Below are 22628 nucleotides of genomic sequence, written 5' to 3'. Positions count from 1 at the left end.
AAAACTGATGATGTCAAGGTCAAACAGTTAAATAAATTAACTTTTACATAGAGAAAAGTCATCGGTTCACGTTATTTTTAACAGTTAGCAAACATACTTTTAAATAATACTAATGTCAAATCATACACTAAGTACGAAATAAAATATTCCCTTTTTCTTTCTTTGTTCAGTCAGGGCAAATCTATAGCTTTTTAAAGAAAGGACAAAATAACAGTATATGCTATAGAGATTAAGTAGAATATGTTCCCTTGTGCTTTCCATATTGAGAATAAATTTGCAGTTAATGCAATGACAATTGAAATATATACTCATACATATATAACTGAAGGTGCTTACAAGTGTGTGATTCCAATGAGTTTTTTAATTTTCCCCATAGTAATACAAATTACTAATGATTGGTCACTGAAGTCATAATTTACAAGATTCATGCTTTGATGTCATATATCATCCAGTGTGTCCTTTATTAATTCCAAACTCCTCAAATACATAAAATCATACTTCAATTTATTCCAAGATATCCTATAATTAGAAATAACACACGGAGTCACTGATACAGAATCCAGCATATCATTCACACATAATAAAGTGCTACATTTGTTGCTATAGTATTGTTTGCTCCTGTTTTTTGCAAATCTGCAAAAAAGTAAAGCCGTGTGTAAAAAAAGAGAAGATTTCTTTATGGAAAAACAGGGCCCAGGGCCCTGATCAATCATTTAATTAGGTGAGTCATTAACACCTCATGATACTGAGGCTTACCTACCTAAGTGTTAAATGCATTTTAGAAAATCAGGACAGATTTCTTATAAAGCAAGATAAAGAATATAGGGAAGAAAGTATTTCAGAATTATTACTTGCTAAAATTACCCTCAGTTGCTGAGCAGGTTGTAGTAAATAACGTGGGATTTGGGCACTGTACATCTAAAACAAGTCCAATGAGAGTCATCTAATGAATATAGATGTCGTATGTTTGGTCTCATAATTGCCTGCAAAAACCTGCACATTTGCCATTTAACATGGATCTTTTTTTTTTTGCTATTATACTGTGGACTGTCCTCCTGACTCCTGATCTCATTTAACTGATCTAGAAATGGATACTTAAAAATCCGGAGGTTTTTTTGCATCCCCTGTTAATTGACATTATCAAAAGGGTAAGTGTTATTTGCAAGGAATTTGCTTTTTAACAAAGTGGCTAACATCAATTCAAAAAGAGATTGCAATTCCCAAATGTAATAGATGTCTCTGGAGTTCACTGAAATGCATTGTATGTGTCCTTTTTATCCACAGAGGTGATTATCAGATAAATGGCTTAAATGCTTCTAGTAAAACGCCGTGAATTGTTTTGATTGTGAGCAACAGGACAGGGTAAGAACCACCGCAAGCCTGGGCATCTGGGTCTGGGCCCATGGATCTGCCATTTTAGCCCAGAGGTGGTCTGCAGGACATCTCGTTGCAGGGAGAAGTCAATTCTGACGGCACGTTTGAACTGTTTCTTTGACTTGTTTTCTATGGCTGTTGTTATTGTAATCATACATAAAGGCCTGCCTCAGAGAATCCTGCTCCTCTGCCTATTAAGCTAAAGTGCCTTTGTTTAGAACCCTGTCCACCTGTGGATTGCAGGAAGGAAGAAATTAACACATCCTCCTGCCTAAGGCTTGCCAGTATAGGAGATATCTGCAAGATTAATGGCCTTTTTACTTTGTTTCCTCAACATCCGCCCCCCATCCAATCTCTGATCTACAAAAGAACCTGGCATCCAGACTCTGGGAAGATGGTTATTTTGAGAAATTTTTCTGTCATCTTATCAGTCAGCAGACTTTCTGAGTAAAGCTGTATTCCTTGCCTCAACCACTTCATGTCTCAGATTCATGAGCCTGTTGTGTGGTGAGCAGAGAAACTCAATAATATCTTACCCATGAGCTTCCTTCTTACCCACATCAGTTGTTTGTTTTTGCTTTTTTTAAAAGGGTGGGAGGAGCTTATTTTCAAGTGGACTTCCAGAGATCTGGTGATGAAAAGATTTGTTGTCCAGTTTACCAGTTACTCCAAGAAATTTTCAAATTAAATTTAAGATAAATAAAAACATCCAGACAATTGATCATAACTTGGACTCTTGATAGCAGTTTGGCAGAAGAACCCATGAAGCATAGAGAGTTATTCCTGCCCAAGTGACCCCCATCTTTAGGACTTGAGCCACGATGGGGAAGGAGAGGCCTTTGGAGGCTGACAAAGGAGAGGACATGACCAAGAGATGCAGTAACACACAAGTTTGTTAGGTGGTATGTAATCAGGTTTCTCTTGCCTGGAAACTCCCATGGACAAAGGAGCCTGGTGGGCTGCAGTCCATGGGGTTGCTAAGAGTTGGACAGGACTAAGCGACTTCACTTTCACTTTTCACTTTCATGCGTTGGAGACGGAAATGGCAACCCACTCCAGTGTTCTTACCTGGAGAATCCCAGGGACGGGGGAGCCTAGTGGGCTGCCGTCTATGGGGTTGCACAAAGTCGGACACAACTGAAGTGACTTAGCAGCAGCAGCAGCAGCAGCAATCAAGTTTCAGGGCTTTCCAGGTGGCTCAGTGGTAAAGAATCTGCTTCCCAATGCAAGAGACCCAGCTTTAACCCCTGGATCAGGAAGATCCTCTGAAGAAGGAAATGGTAATCCATACCAGCATTCTTGCCTGGAAATCCCATGGACAGAGAATCCTGGCAGGCTACAGTCCATGGGGCTGCAAACGAGTTGGACACGACTTAGAGGCTAATCAACAACCCAGTTGTCCCTCTTAGCACAAGCCCGTGCAGAGGCTTATAGCCAGAGGGACACCTTCCAGAGGGGGAGGAGGGTAGGCAAGGGAACTTCTGGGGAGCCGGGGCTCAGAGACTGGGCTTCAGTCAAGGTGTCCTTGCAGCACAGCAGGGAGTTTCTGCTTGGAGATCTCTGAAGGACAGTAGCTGCTTGGGCCCTATAACCACAAGATTGTCTTATCAACACCAGCAGAAGCTGGGGCATTCATAGGACATACAAATAGGCACAGAGTGGTCAAAAAAACTGCTCGTTTAGGCTGGTTTGAAAACAATTTAACATGTAAAGATGCGAATTTGAAGTTTGCAGGCTTTTGAGCTAACAGGTCTCAGCCTGCTGTGAAGTTAACCAAAAACCTAGTTGCTGTTATGTAAGGCTGTATCAGGTTCATGAATATAATGAGCCACTTTCTCAAAAAAAAGGAGAATGGCAGTTCTCAGTGCCACACCTTAAATTTGAAGACTTTTCCAGAATGATAAAATAGTGATAAAAATGAAGATCCAATCAGCATGGTATGAATACAAGTCAGAGTCAGAGAAGCACTAACATTCATTACTTTAGAAATGCATGACCTTTCTCTTGACCAAGCACTTGAAATGTCTTTCCCATCTGGTCTGGTTACCCTTGTTTAATCTGTTTACCGCTGTGTATAAAGTCACACCTGCTGTGTCACAGACACTAAAAAGTTCACTTAGTTCCCAGTATATTTCCCCTTTGTTGTTGTTGTTCAGTCTCTAAGTCATATTCGACTCTTTGTGACTCCATGCATAACAGGCTTCCTGTCCTTCACCATCTCCTGGACTCTAATCAAACTCATGTCCATTGAGTCAGTGATGCCATCCAACCATCTCATCCTCTGCTGCTCCCTACTCCTCCTGCCCTCAGTGTTTCCCAGCATCAGGGTCTTTTCCAATGAGTCAGCTCTTTGCATCAGGTGGCCAAAGTTCCCCTTTATCCTTGCCCTATGTAGCATCTCCAGGGCTACTATTGCTTTGCTTTTGAAATAAAAGCAAAGTCTGAGTCTGGATCTGAATCTGGGTGGCAAATATATTAAGTCATCCAAATAAGCACTTCAGTGCTGGGATTTAATTTGGCATGTTATACTTGGCCAAAAAGTATTATTAAATTTATAAATTAATTTTAATTTCAGATATATTTAACTTCCAAAAGTAATACATAATTGATGTATGGAGTGAAAAGGAAAACTTTTGCAACATAGGCATCTGACCACAAGAGGCAATTAGAGAAAGAAGCTCTCAGCTCTTATTGACATTTTCTGAGGCGAGCTCCTAACAGGGAATGATGCCATAATGCTAACCCTAACTATATGGATCCCAATCCAGTCTGTGTGGACTCAAACCTTGGCCAGGATGACCAGCAGTGGAACCAGCAACAAACTGACTAAGCTCCATGATCTGGTTTTCCTCTGCAATAGCCTCCAGAAAGTGATGGTACCTGGCTTAAAACACTGGGCAATGTGGCTTAAACATTTAGAATGGCACCTGGTACATGGTTAGCTTTCATTCAATGCTAGTGATATTGATTTCCTTCTGAATTTCAATATAAAAGTCAACGAAGCCAAAAAAAAAAAAAAAAAAAACCACCACAAACTTCCCAGTTAACACTTTGTTTTTAACACCTTTGTGGTAAAGTCTGAAGCAGCTTTAGAATCTGAAAAACACAGATGAAAACTACAACATGACCGTTACAGTTAAGATATAAAAAATGTTTCAGTGTTGAAAATTAACTATGCTCTCCACATGTGTCCATGTGTTCTTGGGGATTTCCTGGAAATATATGGCATGATACTTTATCATTTCCTAGTTCCAAGATCAGGGATCACAATTAGCACCATATATCTGCGAATCAAGCACCAAACGAGATTTGAGAAGGAATATTAAATCATCATTGCAACAGACTCAGCTTTATGTTTTGGATCTAAAGGACTGTTCTGTTACATGCAAAATAACAACACCCACTAACCGTACATATTAATTTAAAATGAACCAGTCTTGACAGATGACATTTGTTCATTTGGAATGCTTCATGGAGAAAAACAAATAAAGCGCTCCATCCTTAATTTCCTGAGTTACATTATAAAGTGAATTTGTCACTTATTAGAGATGCCTCTTTTTACAAATTGGTGCTTAAATACATCTGAAGTGCATAAGATTTCATTTAAAATAATACATTTTACAGTGGTATAAATCACACTGCATTCCTGACTCCCCAAATCCTGTCCCAGATACCATTATTTTGCTTGTCATCCAAATACAAAACCTCTCACCATGAGTCACCAAGTCCTTCCTCCATTCTCTGTAGTCATCCCTCTTTTTGGACAGAGATAACCAAAGTTAATAAAGTAAACCAGGCATCATTAACCCTAGCATGATTTTTTTACATAAGTGCAGCAAGTATGGTAACTGACCTCATAGGATTTTTAAGTTTGCTTTGCTGGTACTTTGCATAAGGCATCACAGATGAGACTTTTCAAAGCCTCTCTTGGCTAACACACTTACTCAAGACCTCACCATCTGGCTTCTCTTGCAGGGTTCATAGATTTAGATGAATTCCTCTCTTTTTGAGGTCCCCAAGGTAGCCTGAGTTTCCTGGGCCTGCCAAAAGGTGGCCTTCCTTACTCATCTGTAGGGCTGGGAACCCTATAATCCAGGTGGTGGTGGCTTAGTCGCTCAGTCATGTCCAACTCTTTGACCCCGTGGACTGCAGCCCACCGGGCTCCTCTGTCCATGGGATTCTCCAGGCAAGAATTCTATAGTGGGTTGCCATTTCCTCCTCCAGGGGATCTTCCCCATCCAGGGATCAAACCTGTGTCTCCTGCCTTAGCAGGTGTATTCTTTACTGCTGAGCCGCCACGGAAGCCCCCATTAGAATACAGCAAATGCATTCAATCCAACCAAATGGATGGTAAACCATTTCTAAAAATCTCCCTTAAGTTTGTCTAATTAGTTTTAACTTTGCTAATTATGCTTTCCAGGCAAGAGATCTAAAACCCTAAGGAACTCCCTGACTTCAGGTTCTAAGAGATTTCTTAGCCAGAGGTTAAGCTTAAACCCCATAAACAACTTTAGGGCCAATAGCTCAATACGAGTATGGCTTATTTTCTTCTTGTGCTTGATTTCTCAGTTTTTACTCTACAATTCCTGAGAGAGTGACCTCTGTCCTTTATAAAATATACAATCTTGTGGGAAAATGAGCCATTTGTATTTATATGTCTGAGTGTTTTGTGTTGATCTTTACAAAGTGTTCTGACAAGACAAAGGAAAAAAAAAATGTTTCCATTATCATTTTCTGCCTGGAAATGATGACTCAACATCACAAGAGTCCAAACTTGGGTATTTCTGATATAAGAATCAGTGCATTTATAGAAGCTGTTGCAATATTTCCTTATGATTAAAATAAAGCCATTTTTTGCAGAGTGCAAATCTAAATTGTCTTTTTTAAAAAACCAATGCATTTTACTGAAATAACTGTGATGCAAACACTTAGGATTAATCATGGTATACATAGAGTTCTTATTTAACAAACTGATTTTCACACTTTAGCTCTCATCCTGAAATGCATAATAAATTCAAAGTTTAGAGAATAGGTTATGAAGTCAGAAAGTTCAAGATTGAAATCCTGCCTATGCGATTCCTTTGCTATGAGACCTTGACCATGTCATCTAATTGCTTTAAATGATATTCTCATCATCTCTAAAATGGTAATAAGAGTGTCTACTTTGTAGGATTATCATAATGATGAAATGGAAAGATAATCGCAGAGTCCTCAGCACAGTGCCTCACACGTGCAAAGAGTTAGCACTAAGGATTATCACTAACAGCAGTGGTGACGTCATTCTGCCAATACAGTTTCTGCAGTTTTTCCCTTAAATCTGAAAGAAGGACTCCATTTTTTCACTTGTATTATAATCTTCATATTATATATGTAACTAATAGACCCTTGAAACATGATGGGGAAAGAAACTTGGAAGGCCATCCGCTCATCCTCTTGTATCACTCAATTTTGTTGTGGTTATGTTCCAAAGATATTTGAGACATGAACAATGGACCTCAGCAGTATTTTCTTGACCTCAAAACACCAAGGAATCTTTTTGAAGTTTTCACACTACACCATTATGTCGATGGGCATTTAGCACAAATAAAGCCACATTTTTATCTTTCCATAACTTGATGTAAGGGAATTCCCAGAGGCCTCTCTCTGGAGCTTTTTTGCATACTAATTATTCAGTGTTTCAGATCACAGCAGCAGCACCATCTATTGGGGAGTTTTTCCTGAAACAAATGTTTCTGCAATTTTGCAGGATAATATAACAAAATACATTTAGGTTCCTTTCAAGTTTCCATTAAGATAAAAAGTTTATTTTAGTAAATAATTTCTTCTCATAAACATGCTTAGGTATAGGTAAGAATCTTAAGTAAAAACTACATGACATTTACTGTTTGGTGCAGTACATTTTGAGACTCTTTTTAAAGAAAAAATGAAGTATTGAAAGCAGTAGGCCTGAGGGGAAAATAGGTCTTCTCTAATTATCACAGTCTGATGCCTGCATGCCTTTGCCTGCTAATGACTGGGGAAGATGTGGCCATTTCCTTTAAAAATCCAGCTCCTCGTCATTCTCGTGTGCCAAGGTAATTTAGATGCAATGGATGAAAAGCAGATTAGGCCATGATCCACTGATCATAACTTTCTGTTGGATTTATAGCACCAGATGGCTTAATTATTCTCAACAGTTCTCAATCTCTGTCAGGGAGACCAGATGTAATTTCTACCTTCTGGTGAAATAGATTCGAAAGATTGAATACAAGAAATAAAGCATGAAATACAGACCAAGTGATTGAGGTAAGAAGTTAGTAGAAATGACTCTACGAACCCAGACAGAGGTACCTGAGTGCATCACCTTCCTCTTATATGGAAGTGAGTTTTCATGGATGGCATAGCCAGAGGCACTGGGAAGGCATTCTGATAGCAGGGAAGTTTGGACTATAAATATTTCAATCTTCACACACACAGGAACACACTTATGTGTCTGTTTGTAGAAATAAAACGTACTGAATCTTATGTTTTCACCAGTGCCATTTGGTCTTACATTTATCTTTTGTTTCTTCTTGTTCGATCTTTATTCGTTAAGTTTGTATCTTGCAAACATGCCAGAGCACTAGGGCCCCCATCCAGTCTGCTTAAGAAGGACTTCACATCATGCCTTGCTCGTATCCTGCTTTAGCTCTGTCTTCTGAGGATTTGAGTCATCCTCGCATGCCAGTTCCCCAATAAATTCTCTACGTGAGGAAAGCAGAAATATAACTGTACAAAGGCTATGCAAATTTCATCTTCATGTGTTAAGACAATGGAAATTTCTTGCATCTGGTCTGTGCCACTTTAATACCTCCAAGGTTAGTTCACGAGCGCTGGACTGCCATCGGTTGGCCAAATATCCAACTACGTTCACCCAGGGAGGCAAGGTAGTGGCTGGGACCTCAACTGATGCTCAGTATTCAGTGTCCATGCCAAGCTCACATTCTCTGCTTCATGTGTGAAAAATGTAAATTATGTTATTAACTTTAGTAAATACGTATTCCCATTTCCAAGGTCCCTCTCACACCCACCCCAGCCCACCCCCTCACCATCAGTTTAACTGGCTCTCCTTCAGGCTAGTTGTGAACACTATTTCCAACGAAGGCTAGCAGCTCTTGGCACACCCTGACTGTGCCTTTATTTTTCTGTCATTATGTCTAAGCACACTGGCCCCTAGGCAGCAATCTGAAAATATTTTGGAATGAAAAAGAAATATCTACACCCTGTTCCCAGAAGAATCAATCATTTTTTAAAAAGTAATATAATTGCTTTTTCCACGGACAGTTTACAATTCCAGAATAAAACTATGCTGTGACATCTTGTCATGCTTGGCAACATGGAAAAAGACAGCATCACATTGTCATGACTAAATTTGTTGTTCAGTAATAAACTTCTCTCTGGAAGGATACTTTTATGATCTAGTAGTTATATGACTAGATCATATAGGACTATAGTGCCCAACTCTTTGTGACCCCATGGACTATACAGTCCATGGGATTCTCCAGGCCAGAATACTGGGGTGGGTAGCCTTTCCCATCTCCAGGGGATCCTCCTGACCCAGGGATCGAACCCAGGTCTCCTGCATTGCGGATAGATTCTTTACCAGCTGAGCCATCAGGGAAGTCCCAGTTATATAACTGTGAAAAAAAAAAAGTTAGTGTTTCAGAGATAAATATTAATTCTAATGCTAATTTTAAAACTGGTAGGAATCTTCAAGATCCATGTAAAAATATGGCAAATGAGGACCTTTAGTAATAAGGAGAATTTGCCCAAATTTTTCAGTTGATTTAGTTCTACTTTAGACATGATTCTCGAGTCAGTTTTATAACAACAATGCACTAGAATAACAATAAATGCTCTTTATAATACAAAACCAAGGAAATATGAGGATGCTCTGTATCCCACTGGACTTGAAATAGTAACAGATTGATACGCATGTGCTTAGTCACTCGGTCGTGTTCGACTATTTGTGACCCCATGAACCACAGCCCGCCAGACTCCTGTCCATGGGATTCTCCAGGCAAGAATACTGGAGTGGGTAGACATTCCCTTCTCCAAGGCATCTTCCCCACCCAGGTATTGAACCCGGATCTCCTGAATTGACAGGCAGATTCTTTACCGTCTGGGTCACCTGGGATGCTCAAGTGATTGATATAATTATTTTCAAATGAATGAGATAATACTTAGACAAAATACTCGAATCCTGCAATCAAATATGTGAACATTAAACAGCAAAGAATTTTTCTCCACCACCTAAAATGAATTTAGAAATCGGCGTTCCTGAAGAACGTGAAGGAACAATATTCCATGTAAAAGCAGTGCTAGTCAGGTTGCAAGACTGGAGTGGCTCATTAATAAGTAGCTTCCATCCTGTTCCGATTGAGCCAGTGCAAAGCGGCATTCTGACCCTGGGGAGTCCTGCTGTAGGCATTAAGAAAAGGGAATGAAGATTTCTTTTCCAAATTAAGTTGTCAAGGAGCTCATTTACCCTACACAAAGAGTGTATGTGGGCGAGCTGATGAAGATGATGATTTATGATGCTATAGACACTGAAGTGATTCTGGTGATGGAAACCCACAGCAAAATCCACTTAGGAAGATAAAACAGAGCCCCTGTTATCTGTAGGAGGTAAAACCACGTGGCGTCTGCCCTTACAAATTTCAAGTTACCCTACTGGGTTTGGGAATAGAAGGAAAGCTCATTTACTTTCAATTCATGTTCTGCTATAATGTTATTATACAGATATATACATACCATTTTTTCAAAAGATCACATTCATTGGGTTTAAAGGAATTTTGAGAAGACTATTTTTTCTTTTTTTCAGGGGGTAGGTGAAGGCTGAATCTTACCAACCACATCAAGGACAGCTGTGTAACATATAGACTGTTAAAATAACTAAATTGAGTGAATTGTAGCCCTCCATTGCAAAAGCAATAAACATACTTTTTGGTGAAATCAATCTGTGAAAATTATGCTTTAAAAGTCTAGGCAAATACATAAACAGATTTGACAGGTGACATGTGACCATCATCCGTTAATGTCTTCAGAGTGTTATCAATAAAAAAAAAAAAAGAATCAAAAATTGAAAAACCATAAAACCAAAGTGGAAATTGTATTTTAACTCACTTCAGTGCTTGCTCCTTAAATGTCAAGAAAATTAATTTTAAGAATCTCATGAGAATTTATAGGCTCTGATCTTAAATTTTAGTGTGTATAATATCCCATTTTAGTAGCAAAGTGCTAGCTTTAGAAATAAAGTCCCAATGACAAGTAAACTCCTACATAAGCAAGGCAAAAGGACAAAAACTCATCATAGTTCTATGGTTAATCTAGTTTCACATTTTTTACAAGTGTTTTCACAGAGTGCACAGTAAAGCCTTTAGAGTGATTCAGTGTAACTTGCTTCTAATTCCATAATTTATTTACACCACCTAAAATATAATGTAATAGAGCCTTTCATTCCAGTGCATCCATGCAGTAGATTGTTATATGCTTCCTACCCTGTAGAAATATAAACATTAACTATTTATTTGCAGCAACATTATCTTATTGCAATATTTATTTCCTTATAAAAGACTGCAAAATTATGGGGTCACAAATTGACAGAACACTGTTAGCTCTTTTGGTACACAAGGCATGCTGGAACAACCCATGTTTTTGTTTGGCTTGTATAAAGTGATTCATCAAATTTTCACTCACATATGTCTAGATTTTAGTAAAATGTAGCCAATGTATGTAGTTTATTTTATATCACTATACTAAATATCAGCTGTATATGTTCATGTATTTACAGGCAAACCATATACATATAACAGTTATTATATGTGTGGATTGATAACGATTTCCTTGATAAGGTGATTTTCAAGGAACCATTATAAACAAAATAAGGATTCAGTCAAAGATTTGGTTTGCTTTGTATATGTTTTCTAACTCTTCTGATGCATGAAATAACGAGATTTAGCTTAAAAAAATTTTTTTTTCCAAACAAGTAAATCTATGTAATCTCTATAGGATCCCATGAGCTTTCATGCCAATAGTCAATGTTTGTATCACTTTTACTCTGGGCACCTACAGTAAGTACAACCTTTAAAAATGGAAATAATTTCATTATACATGAATTTATATTACAAAAATCTAAGAATGCAACTAAGGCTAAGGAAGTACAGATATTAAACAGTTTCTCAGGACCTAAAGTTGAATCTTCAGGATTCTATTTCAAACTAGAATATATTTTAAGTTAAAAAATAGTATTGTCTTAAAAAACATTTACAGTTTAGTAGCATTAACATTTATCAACTAGAGCAACTTATTATTATAATGCTGTTTAATACTGGAACTTCATTTTTTACTTGTGTTAAAATGTTAATTGTATATTTGTATAAAATATTGACTACATATTTGAACAGAAAGTTTGGCTTAAGCCACAAAAGATAAATGACATAAGAATTGAAATTAATATGAAAATGTATAGATTTTAATATGCTCCTATTGTCATCCTTTTTAAAAATCAAATTAGACTTCAATATAGTGCTGTAATTTTAAAAGGCTCTTGAGAATATGGAAACTTCTAATATTCAAGTGTCCTCCTGCTGGGTGTTCGTTTTATATATATTTTTTCATAAATTGCATGTTGGAAAATCTGACTTACCAGAAACACCCTCCCTCCGGTCTAAGACCTCTTTCCATCATGGTCCCCTGCGGTTGTGACATTTCTTTCTGATCCTCACATAACCTTGGGGGAAGGGGAGAGGGTGCAGAGGTGATGACCTCACTCTCCAGATCGGAAAACCAGCTCAGAGATGGGGTGGCTCAAATCAGGCTGCAAATATTACAGACATCCCTTTTTTTCCAATTAAAGGTACATTTCAAATTTTGATCTGACCTATGTTTTTGTAGACTATTCACAGGAACTTCATGTCCCTCAACATTCCTCAGCCAAACAGAAACTTGGCAGAAGCAGATGATCAACAACTTCAGAAACTCTAATGTCCTGGCTCCTTCCTAATGTAGCTTTTGGCATCCATCTAAAAAAAAAAAAAAAAAAAACAAAAACAGAACACTAAATCTTTCCTTCCTAATATAAAATCAACTCCTGAAATATACTTATTCTTAGATAGATCAATTTAATAACTTATTTATTAGGCAGTATACCCAAATGACAACCTATAATAAATTTATAACTATGAAGAAATGTCTATTACAAATTAGTGAGCAATAAAAATAACGACTCGTATATATTTCAGTTTCTGATGTGCTGTAGCAGTGTGCTGTCTCCTACTGAGGGCTGTCTGCTCGTTGTTTAAAACTGAACAGAAGGTTAGGAAATGAAGGAAAGAGGACTAAATAACTGAGGGCAAGAAAACAGGAAAATCTTTGCTACCATCCTGCTGTGTATATTACCAGCATTAATAAACAATGCTCTGGTCAGAATTATGTCTTCTATTCAAAGAGCCAAAATACCCCAAATGCATTTTGGTTGATGTATTTTGTTGTTTTTTCCCCCCTTACACAATGTAACAGCATTTTTATTCAAGTCAAATTATGCGTCCTGTTATATTCTTTCTTCAGTTATGGCTAGCCCAACTGTATTTTTTCATGTATAAAGTCCCCATTGCATTTCTTATTTGAAAATGAATCCCACCCTTACAAATCTTCAAATGAGTTTCTTGTATATCTGTGCTCTTTGATTGAAATATTGGATTGGACCTTGCACTACATGAAGATTAAATGTGATAGAAGCAGATTGATATTCATAACATCTTTTTAATGCTGTCTTTTTCACCTAATACTGTTAGATACTGAAACTGTTAAGTCGCTCAGTTGTTTCCAACTCTTTCCAACCCCATGGACTGTAGTCTGCCAGGCTCCTCCATCCATGAAATTCTCCAGGCAATACTACTGGAGTGGGTTGCCATTTCCTTCTCCACGGGATCTTCCCAAGCCAGGGATGGATCCCTGGTCTCTTACATTGCAGGCGGATTCTTTACCATCTGAGCCACCAGGGAAGCCCTTGTCACTTAATGCCTCCCCCTAAACCTTTCTGTGTGAAAAATAGATATTTAAGGATGCACTATCCATCTGGACCCCAGCAAGATACACGTTAGTGTGTCTTCTTCTGTGTATTTTCTAAAGTGTAAACAGTATGGGTTTGATTCCCCATGCTCCTGAACCTTGGCCTTTCCTTACATGCATTTTGAGAGTTGGGAGGTGAGCTAGAGGGAGAGAGCAAGCCAGACGTCAAACCCATTTATTCAGAATCTTAAATTATGACTTTTTATCATCAATATTTTGGTTACATTGTTACACAAAGGACAAATTAACATCTGGTTTGAGGTCTCTTCTTTGATTGCTTTGGGATCAGTGCCATTTCCTTGGCGAAGGAATCCTGCACCCGTCAACTCTCAGCTGTGTTTAAATAATATTGTTGTATCAGGTGCCAAACAATGAGGATTTGGGAAACTGCTTCTAGGGAGCCTCTGCCAATAACCTTCAACCACTGCGATTTTCACGCGGCTTCCCCTCCAGGTGCTTGCAGGGAGTGTCCACACCCTCTGCCTGGGCAGATCAGAAGAGGATCCTGAGGGGGAAGAATTGGTTGGTCCCGTTGATTCTGAGGCACCTGACCGTGGTGTGCTCACCCGGATGTGAATCCAAAGGAGCAAAAACAGGCTGCCAGGAAGATCCAGTTGTGCTAGGCAAAGAGACCACGTGATTGGGAACTTGGTCATCACAGCTTCCATTCTCATCTGACATGATTCAGGCCACCCAGCAACATTCGTCTCTTAAAAGTATTCCAAAACGTAAAAAAAAAAAAAAAAATCCAGGTTGGTACTTCCAAAAGTGCCTCTGAGAGAGTCTCTTTTAAATAATAAGCAGAAATGTCCGTCTGTCATTTTCACTTTGCTCTACCTTCCGTTTGGTTTGGTCTCATCCAAAATACACAGTTATTTTTTTTGTTTTGTGTTGTTTGGTCTCCTCCAGAAATCCAACACACATTTTCTCTCCCCACCCCAGCACAAAAGATAACAGCAAGGGTGAGGAGGAGGAGCTGTGTGTGTGAAGAAAAGTAAAGCTTCCTGGGGAGGAGGAGGGGAAGAAAAACCCACACACACACATATACAAACAATACAAAACAAAAGCCGCAGTCCAATCGTGCAAAATTTGCTTCTCTGGATAAAGCACTTCTTGATACAATGTCCCCTTCCCCCTCCCGAGGATTCCCATCCACCCGGGGTGGGGGAAATACAGCATGAAAGTGAAGCCATTCTTTTTCTTAAGGCTGAACAGACACACAGAGAACACGTTTCAAGGGCTGTCGGGTGGCGGTGAGTGGAGGGGCTCTTGCTTTGAGCCCAGCTGGCAGCCTGCGATCCATCCTGGGGTCCGCGGCACCCTTCCCACGGGGCCAACAATACCACGTACAAACAACAGAGGAAAAGTCAATGGTCCCAACAATGAAATCCCGTATTGACTTTACAATCACAGGTACAAATTGCTCAGATCGATCATTTCATTTCTCCTTAAGACCGACCGTGTTGTTTAAAACTCATTAGGGGCCGGGTCGCCGAGGAATGGTCAATATTCAGAGAAAATGCTGGAGGTTCCGAAGGAAGCCGCTCTTCTGTCACCACAGTCCGATGGAGGAGGATGGAAACAAGTTGTCCTGTTCCAGCAAGTTCCGGGGGTTGGGAAGGGTGGGCACCTGGGTCCAGAGAGCCGTGTCCCCATCGTCCAGGGGAGGGTCTGCGTTTATAGCGGGAAAACCAAGAAGCCCGAGAACGTGGAGTACTTCCAGCCCCCCATGAGGTTGCCCCTCTCCAGTTTGAGATGGACTTTATCCTCTCTCTCCATCAGCAGCAGGACGCCGTTGCTGGCAGCTTCTCTGGTGACGTCCTGGTCTCCGGCGAACGCCGAGATCACCGGGTAGCCGTTCTGCATTAGACTGACCTACAAGGCAGAGGGCAGAGCTCAGCCGACCACAATGGACCCCGCTCCCATCCGCTTCTTCTCATCTCACCCACCCCCTACCCCAGTCAAGGAGCCGCATGTTGGGGGGAGCTGACCCAGAGGACTGACCTGGTTCCCAGACCTCCGCCAGGCCCCCTCCCTGGCCCTCCCCACCTCACAGAGGGCATGACTATTCGTCCAAAGCCAGGAGGGTCCAGCTATCCAAGTGACCCACCTGGATGGTCTGTCTGTTGTACACTTTGACCACGTGAAAGCTGAAGCTATATATCCCTTTTCTTGGGGCTACAAATATACTGGAGGCGAGATCAAAATGGTTGCCAATATTTACTAAGACCTGGAAAAGAAGAGGGAATAGGGCAGACACATAGCAAGCCCCTCCTCAGTGTGTGTTTCCATCAGACTCAACAGACCACCCCCAGCGGTCCCTTTAAGAGCTGCAGGACTTCCAGCAGCACGTGCTCAGGGACCCAGTACCCGCCACCCCCCAGGAAGCAGGCAGCCCCCAGTTAAACATCCTGCAGCAGGAATTGATTTCCAAAGGATTCTAATGGATGGTACTTCAGAAGGCTGTCTCTCTGGAGAGTGTAGTATATTTATGTGTTGAAAACAATGGCTGCACATGGTGGCTGTTGTGGGGTGGGGCAGAAGGATAACACAAAAGACACTCTGGTAGGTAGATGACCTGTAAACTGAGACTGTTCGGAGGTTTGTGGGATTCTGGGGACCTGAATGAAGCTTGGACCAAAACAGAGCTCTGTCCTGAGCGGGAAGAGAAAGGGTGGTGAAGTAAAAGGCCCATTACCTCAGTTAAATTCCATCAGATAAAGCCTGGAATGAGCTCTGTGTGCTTCTGGAGGGAAGGGATGGTGTGAGGTTTTGTCTCCCAGCCCCAGGCACCGCCCCTGGCAGCACACAGTAGGACAGTAGGTAGGTGTTCAATAAATGCTGCTGGGTGAATGACCACAGTCCAAACACTGGCTGTGCCCATCTCCCCTCACTTTCTTCCATGTGAGGTGTCTAGTCCCTAAGCTGGGCTGTGACCTCATGCTCAGAAGCATCAGTAACCACCCGGAGAGGGAAAAGAAAGGCAGTCTGACACCCTCAGCTCAAATTCCACAAAGTGCAAGAACAATGACAAAGTGAGCCATGAGACATGAAATCACGTGACCCTCCAGATGCTATTTCTCCAATAAAAGATGGATGGGAGTGACTTGAGCAGAGGGTCCCCCTTTACGAACAGATTTCCCTGTCAGATGTTCAACGTCCATCCCTGTCTGGACCCCACCCCTCCTCACCCACAAATGCACAACCCAATTAAAATCATAAAATGGCCCCGCCTCATGGTCTCAGTTTTTAAAACACACAGCCCGCAACAAAAGCAGAACCCTAGATTACAGACCCTGTCATCTGTTCAGAAAACAAATTCGAACCATATCCTTGGCTGTTATTTCCTACACACTCATTACAGATGGATCACACGTGGCTCCCAGAGCCACGCCACTGGAAAGCCTGGGAGGCTGGGGAAGAAGCCACATCAACTTCTTCAAGGAGCTCTGAGCACACTTAAGCCCCTCCTTGACTGCAGGGCTCAGAGACACTCGGGCGCTGTTGTTAAAGACGGGGAGCTTCAAGATGCAAGTCCTCCTCCCTCTGAGGCTGTGTCCCATCTGCCTTACCAGTCTCAAAGAACCAAGCCTCCTCCTCCAAGCCCTTGGTGCTGCTCCCAACTCAATGACCTCAACTCTCTCACCTCCATGTCTAATTCAGGAAACTGGTAAATTCAAGGCCCTGCTGTAGAGGAACGAACACCCACCAGCCCCAGAAAAGCCGGTTTCAATTCCTCCCTAACTGGTGCATGACATCATTTCATCTGCCCTGTCATAGCTGGCTCATCTATAAAATGAAAATCCTACTACTGCTTATGCTGTGTACATCACAGAATTTTCTTAACACCCAAATGAAAGGACGATGTATTATAAAAACACTGTGGAAACTAATTCATTGTCTGCTTTCAGTTCAGTTGATTTTGGACATAATTAAAATAAATACATGCATGTCTCATAAAAAAAAAAGATTAAAGAGAGACATCCCTTTGTACACACCTCTCCAAATTTCAAATACATAATCCTTAACAAGGATTAAAGCAAATGAAGACATTGGCCTAAAATGAGGTGTTGGTCCGTGCACTTGGGACCTCACCAGGTCAGCAAGCTGGTTAATAGAGAGAAAGGGACTCAAACAAGTGTGCTCAGTGAGGCCTGAACTCCAGGAGGGAGGAGTTGTGGCCAAATGAATGGGATGATTAGGCAAAGTTGGAAACCACTCTAATGTTTCCTGTTTGTTTCTGAAAAACAACAGAAACCAAGGTAGGGAGAGAGGGGAAGGTGAGGACCTTTAAATCCTGGGCAGCAGTGACCCAGAGAAGGGGCTGCCAAGACCTGATCACATCAGGGACCCTTCTGTTTTGAAGGGACTGGGAGCTGGCTGGCTGAGGCAACTTCATTGCTCTTCATTTTTTCCTTATATACCCCACCAAATTTGATATTGACCTACTGTATTTATATGTTACGTTGTATATACTGCATTTGCCACATATTGCATTTATATAACCACACTGTTTCCTTCTGGAGAAGGCGATGGCACCCCACTCCAGTACTCTTGCCTGGAAAATCCCATGGACGGAGGAGCCTGGTGGGCTGCAGTCCATGGGGTTGCTAAGAGTCAGACACGACTGAGTGACTTCATTTTCACTTTCCACTTTCATGCATTGGAGAAGGAAATGACAACCCACTCCAGTGTTCTTGCCTGGAGAATCCCAGGGACGGGGGAGCCTGGTGGGCTGCCGTCTGTGGAGTCGCACAGAGTCGGACACGACTGAAGTGACTTAGCAGCATGTTTCCTTCTGTTTCTGTACAACCATGGCGGCTATTTCCCCATACTCTTCCTCACTTATTTCTCTTGAAGTTAAGCTTCCTCTCTAGGATCCATTCCGAAATAAACAGTAGGTATTTCTCTGAGCCTGGGCTGAGACCTTCGGAGAACCCCCCCGGGGTTAGCGAGGAGAGTTTAAATGCACTCATTCTCTAAGTGGCCAGCGAGGGGAACAGAAGCCCACCCCCAACAAGGACGGCCCCAACTCCAGTGAAAACCGGTTTCTCTTTGGAAATGTCTATCAGCTCTCTTAGCTCAGCGGGACGCCCAGCTCCACAGGACTCTCGGTCATCCGAGTGCCAACTGAGCTGATGAGTTACTGAGCAGCAACAGTGTGAAAAGGAAAGCTCACGGGAGAAGGGAGAAAGACAGGGCAGAGGGGAGGGGAGAGCCTGGAGCTCCGCGTCTGGGAAGCCGGCCACCCAGCCACGCGCCCGGCGGGAGGCGAGGGCAGGCCCGCGCGCTGACCTGGTCGAAGTAGATCGTCATGGTGCGGTTGCTCATCTCGGACGGCTCGTGGTTAGTGCTCCGCGTGGCGGAGAAGGCCACCTTGGCGCTGCCGGAGCGCACCGAGATGCCCAGCGAGGAGGTGACGGCGCCGTCCGCAGACGGGCTGGAGTCGCACACCACCAGGCACTTGCCCTCCAGCACGATGGGCTCCGTGTCGTTCTGCGCCCGCACCGGGCAGCCGGCGGGCAGCAGCAGCAGCAGCAGGGCCAGCGCCGCCCCCAGGCCCGAGCCGCAGCCGGCCGGCTCGCGCAGCGCCCCCCGGCGCCGGGGCATGGTCAGCGGCGGCCCCCGGGGGCCCCGGCCGGGCGCCAGCATCCGGGCTGGAGGCGCGCGGAGAGCAGGAGGGCGCACGCGAATGCGCGGGGCCGGGGCGAGCCTCCTCTGGCCTCGGTCCCCCGCTCTGACGGTCAAGGCCAGGGTGGTCCTTAGAAGGAGATCGCCAGCGGACCTGTCAGGGCAGAGAAGCCAAGCCCCGAGACGGGGGGTGAAGCTGCGTTGGAAGGAGGTGCGGGGAGCAGTACCGGCGGCGCTCGGGGCCCCTCCCTGGAGGCCACCCTCTGGGCCCCCTGCACTGCTATCCTCTCCCCGAGTGGCACAACAGGTCCCGAGAAACGCCGGGCGCCCCGGCCCGGGCATCCCTGGAGGCTCCCGGGGAGGGGCGCGCTCTGGGGGTGCGGTCGGGGACGGGGCTCGCCATGCCGCAGGGCCTCATCAATAATGACAAGATCGGGGACCCTCAGGGACGCGCTCCGCGCCACCCCCGGCCCATTCAGCCCATGGCAGAGGGGGACCCAACACGCAGGCAACGGAAAAATCCACTGAGCCTTAAACGCTCTATTTTCAGCAGCATTTTTTTAAGCCACACCAAGAACCCTTTTTCTCTTCTCTGCTTTGCTTTCCATCCTCTATTTCTCCAACCTAGAGTTGTTTTTTGTTTTTTTTTTTAAGCAATCCATTTACGCAAAATCTTAGCCGTTTTCCACCCAAAGAACAAGTCCCCAGGAAGCTCCTTAGGGTGAATAATAAGATTAAGACGGGAGAAAAAAAACCCAAAGACAGGGACATCCTAAAACCAAGCAACCGCTTCCCACGTCCCGGCTGTCGGCGGCGAGCCGCTCCGGAGAAGCCCCTGGCATCCCCCTCTCTGGCGCAGGACCGGAGGTTTCCGGCGGTGGGAACCCCAAGCTCCGCTTCTCTGCAGCTTTTGTTTCCAGACTCCGGGGGTCCTCTCCCGGCCGGGAGGCAGCCCCTGCCGCTTTCTGCCAACTTACGCGCCTGTTCGCACTTTCCATCGGGCCCCATCTTCCCCCACTAAACTAAGCAGATCATTTCAATATCCAGTCGAGAAACCAAAAAAAAAAAAAAGCAAAGAAACCTCTCCGCTCGCCGCCCACAGCCGCCGAACAACTCCTCCGGCTGTCCAAACAATCTTTCTAAGAAGAGACAAGTTGTTTCTCCACGGGCAGCCTCCCTCCTCAGCCCCTGAACAGGACGGTTTCCAGCAGCTCTCCCGCTCTCCACGCCCAGACGCAGACCCGCGACCGTCCTCATGGAAACGGACGCGCGGATGCGGTGAACGCGCGGGTCCCGGAGGGCAGGTCGGGTCGCGTTACCTGGAACGTCCATGACGAGCGAGCTCCGCTGTCCGCCAAGTTGTTCTGCTTGGAGAAGACGAGCCGGAGCTGGCGGGAGGAGACACCGAGCGCGACCCTTCTCCCCGCGCGGGGCCAATGACCGCCCCGCCCCGCCGCGCCGCGCCGCGCCGCTTTCCCGCGCCGGCCTGCGCCCCGCGCTGCGCCCCACCCCGGACCGGCCTGCGCCCCGCATCCGCGAGGCCCGCGCCGCGCCCCACCCCGCGACCGCCCCGCGCTCCGCACCGGTACGTTTCGCGTCCGCTCAGCCCCGCGCCCGCACCGGGTCCGCACCGCCCGTGTGCCCGCAGCTGCCTCTTTCCACCGACCTCCGCGGTCCCGGCCGCTCCTCCCGCCTCCACACCTCCCCGTGCGCGCCGCCTCCTCCCGGGCTGGGCACCTCCGCCCCGCACCCCGCCGACCCCGCACCGCCCAGGTCCCGCTCTCACCCAAACACCCAGCGCGAAATCTTCCCAGACGTCTCGCTTTCAAACAATTAGGCAACCTCCAAAGCGCTGGCCGCTCCTCTTCTTTTCGATTGTTGCTTGTCTTTTCCAAATCTCCTCCAAGTCTTAATCCTGAATAGCGCGATCACTTTCATAATTAATGCGTAAAGCAGTTTTCTTTAAGAAAAAAAGAAAAAAAATGAGGACTGGGATGAAGAGAAAGATCTTGGAATATTTTAGTGATGCAAAAGCTGTGGTTCTAGAAGCTCCAGTGTGGGAACTGCCAGGTCTGGGCAGGGATTAGAGGCGCCTCCGCCTGGGTTTCCGTGTCTGCTCCTCTGGACCTGCCGGCGCGCCCTGGCACCCGCGCCTCTTTATTAAAACGCCTGCTCTCAGCTCTAACGACCTGGGGAGACGCGCAGGGTTTCGGAGCTGCGTCCTGAGCGCGGGCGGGCGAGGAGTGCAAGCACGGACGCGGGGCGCCACCTACGGGCGCCGGGGCCTCCCTGCCGCGGGGTCGGGGACGGTGGGGACGAGGATGAGGTCTGCGGAGCTCTTCCTGGACCCCCACAAAGCAGCCCGGACCTCTGCAAAAATGTAGCGACAGGAGTCGATCTCTCCGGTCATCCTGCAATGCCCAGCCCCTGAGAAGGTGGAGCCGCACCCTTGCTTTGGCAGATCGTCTTTTCCAACAACTCTGCCAGGGTGATTTAAGCCGCAGTCAGGTTATCGTTGCTTATCGTCGCTTATCGTTGTCTTCATAACCTTTGCCACCACCACTGGGCTGTGGAGTCCATGCCGCCCTTAAACAATATCTAAATGGACACTCTCTTTATAACCCGACCTCTAAAAATGTCGTTAAAAAAAAAAAAAATTCTCCGTCCTCTGACTTGCTTCGTATGCCTTTGCTGATAGGCTGTTCAGGAATAAACTGTAAGTGGGCCAATGCAGTTCAGAAGAACAGAATGGAACTCTGTCTTATTCCTCTAGACTTCACGCCTAACCCTCTGTCCTTTGAAGAATTCAGCGAGGGTTCTGGTTCCAGCCCATAACGTGGGTCTTTGCAGGTAGGGGGTGTTCAAGGCTTCGGTTCCCATAGGCTCTGGAGGGGCTCCTCTCCCCTGATTAGAACTGCCAGGGCCTCATCCCTGAGCGCTCGATCTACTTCGCACCAGTGCAGCCAAAATAGATGCGAAGGAAGCCAGGGGCAGAGAGAAATCGGAATTGCATATTATGACCTGAGACAAGACGTTTAGTATGGTAGTAAAATGTGATGAAAAAAACTTATGAGCCAACTGTTTTGTACTTAATATGCAAAATAGAATACAATAACCCCCAATGTATTACCCTCCCAAGAATATTCTCTGAAAATGAAGTACTTTGCTTCAACAACAGGCTGGTCAGATGTATTGGACTTTGTCAGGAAACAGTTTACAGAGCCCCCATATCCTGTAACTATTTTATGAGTTAAACACAGTGGAAATTGTTAACTCTTATTCTCTTATGCTAGTACTGCATCAATTTCACAATCTCTTGTTGTCAAAGTAAGCAGAACTCTAGCCTTCCCTCATAGAGAATACAGATCTGTGTGCAGACCTAAGTAGCAAAGGACTCTAGGTCTGTGAAAGAAATGTGAGCTTAGACCGATAATTAGACCAGTTCGGAGATGCTAATTAAGTAACAATGCCTCTCACACATCCATACATCTTTAAATAACAGCTCTATTAAGCAATTCTTAAATGTTAGGCTA

General features: G+C 44.2%; 1 protein-coding gene across 11 annotated transcripts; it reads right to left on the bottom strand.

Moving 5' to 3' along the window:
- Nucleotides 1–13623: 13623 nt before the first annotated feature.
- On the bottom strand, nucleotides 13624–21760 carry CBLN2 (cerebellin 2 precursor). Of its 11 annotated transcripts, none has more exons than XM_086372135.1 (6): nucleotides 21543–21725; nucleotides 20882–21055; nucleotides 20177–20483; nucleotides 18760–19249; nucleotides 15575–15694; nucleotides 13624–15339 (listed from the first exon to the last, which is right to left on the bottom strand). In XM_086372135.1, exons 3-6 carry the CDS (start codon nucleotides 20425–20427, stop codon nucleotides 15142–15144), a joined length of 1059 nt encoding a protein of 352 aa, XP_086228261.1. In that variant the 5' UTR covers nucleotides 20428–20483; nucleotides 20882–21055; nucleotides 21543–21725; the 3' UTR covers nucleotides 13624–15141. The 11 variants fall into 11 exon arrangements, with proteins under 11 accessions (XP_086228261.1, XP_086228263.1, XP_086228260.1 ...); XM_086372137.1 differs by having other exon boundaries at nucleotides 20415–20483; XM_086372134.1 differs by having other exon boundaries at nucleotides 20177–20459.
- Nucleotides 21761–22628: the final 868 nt, after the last annotated feature.

Source organism: Bos grunniens, chromosome 24 (assembly GCF_055505025.1).
Source record: "Bos grunniens cultivar Pamir isolate PY7600 chromosome 24, Bosgru_T2T1.0, whole genome shotgun sequence".
NCBI classification, from domain to species: Eukaryota; Metazoa; Chordata; class Mammalia; order Artiodactyla; family Bovidae; genus Bos; species Bos grunniens.
The sequence above is the reverse complement of the archived record's forward strand: the minus strand, read 5'-3'. Positions and strand labels throughout refer to the sequence as shown.

Excerpts from the sequence above, each read along its gene's own strand:
- CBLN2 (XM_086372130.1), bottom strand. The coding sequence starts at position 20,628 with ATGCGGGGCGCAGGCCGGTCCGGGGTGGGGCGCAGCGCGGGGCGCAGG. Across the intron at positions 19,250-20,176 it reads TGTGGGCGGCGAGCGGAGAG|GTCCGCTGGCGATCTCCTTC; the intron begins GTTTCTTTGCTT and ends CTGCCCTGACAG. Across the intron at positions 15,340-15,574 it reads ACAACAGACAGACCATCCAG|GTCAGTCTAATGCAGAACGG; the intron begins GTGGGTCACTTG and ends TCTGCCTTGTAG.